The sequence below is a fragment of the Haliotis cracherodii genome, unplaced genomic scaffold (genome assembly GCF_022045235.1).
Source record: "Haliotis cracherodii isolate W230 unplaced genomic scaffold, xgHalCrac1.p SCAF_17, whole genome shotgun sequence".
Classification (NCBI taxonomy): domain Eukaryota; kingdom Metazoa; phylum Mollusca; class Gastropoda; order Lepetellida; family Haliotidae; genus Haliotis; species Haliotis cracherodii.
The window spans coordinates 10,079,685-10,083,121 of NW_027266272.1; the positions used below are offsets into that span (position 1 = coordinate 10,079,685).

The 3,437-nt window shown below is 41.8% G+C and overlaps 1 protein-coding gene across 1 annotated transcript in view; it reads left to right on the plus strand.

Moving 5' to 3' along the window:
- The first annotated feature begins 960 nt into the window (after positions 1–960).
- The window catches only part of LOC139464355 (uncharacterized), a 3,844-nt gene continuing 1,367 nt past the window's right edge, over positions 961–3,437 (plus strand). The window contains exons 1-2 of the mRNA XM_071245884.1: positions 961–1,352; positions 2,911–3,437. The exon at positions 2,911–3,437 is cut by the window's right edge and continues 1,367 nt beyond it. Of these exons, the coding sequence (XP_071101985.1) occupies positions 1,044–1,352; positions 2,911–2,916 (315 nt within the window). The 5' untranslated portion in view covers positions 961–1,043 and the 3' untranslated portion in view covers positions 2,917–3,437. The remainder of the gene's footprint in view (positions 1,353–2,910) is intronic.

A 3,437-nucleotide genomic window follows, 5' to 3' on the forward strand; every position in this document is an offset into this window, starting at 1 on the left:
TCAATTCAAAATTCACCATCGAATATTTTTAATGTCTATGAAAAGGATCACAATTTTCTATTGGATCGATATTTTATCGATACACGATTCATGAATCAAAGCCAACTACGCCAGAGTGCGCATGTTTAGATATTTGATAAATACATGCACTTACATTAAAGATATACAGACAGTCATATTTTTTACATTCATAATTTCATGGGTAGATTGTTCCACGAAATACATGGACGTAAAGACCTTAGTGATTCACAAACACATGTGATTGATATAGTCGGAATCGTACAAAGGACTCTTCTTTTTGCAGCGATTTCTTATGCATATTGAAAGGATGTTGTCGCTTTATGATATGACTAATTGTATAGTATATTCATTAGTGTTAGATAGAATATTGATAAATTTATGAAATGATGGTTCTACATATAAATATATGTATGTTTTAGCTAGTTAGGTGTTCATGGTTAAGTTCTAATGCATGTCTATTTATGCACCAAAAATGCCACAGTGGTATATCAATCCATTACCAATAACACAATATGTTAGCATCGAGTGGCTGAGTACCATTGCTGGTACAGTATGGTCCATTATCTCCATCCCGATATCTGATAAGTAAAACTCTCCAATCCCATTGCGTCAGCTAATGAGGAACACATGTCCAATATCGATAGATCGATTCATCAAACCATTATAAATAAACAGGGTTGAGCCAAAAATCAATCAACAAAACGAAAACAATCTGTTTCTCATTTTACTGGTTGGTCTGGTGACGATTGCGGAAAGTGACAATAACTTCCAAACAGTGACGGATATTGCCCCAAGTTGCGAATTAATGAATCGACTAAATCATAAAAGCAGAACAATACTTTCATATTGCAGCACTTAACACGCCGGGAGGAGGTCAATAGTCATGTTGGATTTATCGAGTAGTCACAGACCGATATTTGGTGAGTCCCGTCACGGGTTTTGGTTGCTATAATTAATCGTGAAGTTCAGCTTCACAGACCTTCATACAACAACGTCGAATTAGAACTAAGGGACGCAGCATCATGACGATACTATACGTTGTCTACCTTCTGATGGTGGGGTGTTCGGCGACGCCGGCGACGCTGTATCAGGGGCTGTTTTCCGGGGCGCCATCCTGCAGGAAACAACATGTGTTTGATGAAGTCATTGTTGGGATTGTACCAGTGTCCACTCTGGCTGAGTGTGTCCTGGAGTGTCTGAAGTACCCCAAGTGCCTGTCCTTCAACTACTGCACGGTCGACAGCGTCACCACGTGTCAACTCTCCACAGAACCTACTGACGGCACGTGTGATCAACTCAAGCCTAAACCTGGATGTAACTATTACGAGAAGGCAAGTAATAATAATTCCACTGCACCAGGTACCATTCACAAGACCCGGAAGTTATTGCGAGTTAGTACGCAAGGAAAGTTAAAACGTTATTCTGAGTCATGTATACTTTTATACATTGCCCCTGATCTCAATGTATAATATATATGGACGGTTGACATTTAACGACTAACGGGATTTGGAGGTCAGGATCGCTGTCTTGGTTGATGCATGTCATCGTATCCCAATTGCGTAGTTCGATGTTCGTGATGTCAATCACTGGATTGTTTGGTCCAGACTCAATTATTCACAGACCGCCATCAAATAGCTGGAATTGCTGAGAGCGGCGTTAAACAACAAACAAACAAAAATAACATTCACTATGTTAAATATGATGACACATAACACAGCAAAAAAACATTGGTTTCCGGAATATGGATACCAACAAGAAACCAAATGGACAGTTCAGTATCTTGATGGGTTCGTGATTTGGTCTGAGAAGCGTTTTCTGTGGGTTCACGGCGATAATTTTATCGATTTCTAATCCCATTAAAATCAGAACGTAGTTCTCGCTTACGCTAAGCAAAGATGTGAGGACATCCCATTACGGGTCACGTCAGAAAGACCGTTCATCCGACCAATCAAAGCGTCGCTTACCAGATCATTAAAGTGACAGTCGGAATGTGTTTTCTAATCATGCGACCTCGAAAACGTTAACACGGGGTATTCCGAATGACAGTTACGGCCCGTACGACCGATTCCGTCAGAATGATCGTCTATCTCTCGCTTCCGTGGGATAAACATTTGAACGGAGGAGGCGTTGCACAGTGCGTGGGAAGCACTGCCATACAATCGCAACCATATATTAGACATTCCGGAATGTTCGTTTGTTCAGTTTTCAAAATTTTAATCGAGAACAGTGTCACCATAGTTTTCAAGCGTAGTCTGAAATGGAAGTCACCACGCTGAAACGATTGCCGTAAAGCTCGAGAAAACGGTTTTCTAATTGGCTGATGTCGACTTCTTGTTTGTCAGTGGTCGGTCAAAGTTCGTGAAAGGTCGTTCTGACGTGACCCGTAATGGGATGTCCTAAGATCTTTGTTTTAGCGGCAGCGAGAACTTAGATCTGATTCTAATTAGAGTAATCGATTTCGTGCATTTCCGTTTCGCTTTGGCCAAAACGTAAATATATATATATTCTGGAAGGTTTGCCAATAGAAGGGGTCGTAGCTAGCAAGATACTGCTGCTGAATGAGATGCGTTTACATCTGACGCCTTGAAGAGTGCGTGATGATGACAGCTCGCGATCCGATGTAGTTTGTTCAGTAGTGCTCATACCTCTCGTGTTATATTTACTTTATATTTACGCAACTATATTATTTATCACAGGTGATCATATCCGTGAATAGGTGTTCCTACAAACAAAACGTGAAAGTTTATTCCTCTCCTGCCAGTGTGTAAATTAGTTCATAACCTTGACCTTGAGGATCACGTCAGATGAACACCCGAATACGTGCATTGCACCTTGAACTTCGAGGTCAGGGCTTGAACCTGTTACTTACTCCAACGTGTTTTGTTCCAGCTGTGAGGATGGTATCCACGGCTAAAGATGTAAAGGTACAGCCTGCATTGAAGACAAGGTCATGGCCGTTAGCCGGAGTGCTGAGTAGACGATAGTTGGCGTAAATAGCTGGATGTGTAAATATGTGTGTTTATAACAGAAGTACATTGTGTATATCAATCCTCATTAGCAACGGGGCGGTCGGGTAGCCTAGTGGTTAAAGCGTTCGCTCGTCACGCCGAAGACCCGGGTTCGATTACCGATATGGGTACAATGTCTGAAGCCCATGTCTGGTGTGCCCCGATGTGATATTGCTGGAATATTGCTAAAAGCGGCATAAAACCATATTCACTCATTAGCAACACGCATTATAAATGAAGTTTTCTAACTACTGCTGGATTACTCTTAAGAACATCGCGTCTTTGGACGGAAGACAATGGACGGTCCACCTGAAGAGGAAATCCATTGAACAGAGGTCTGTCGTGGAGTCATCCGTGACCAACTCGTGTTTTTCCGGGCAAAGCCGAATAGCCGCTCGTGCCCCTATC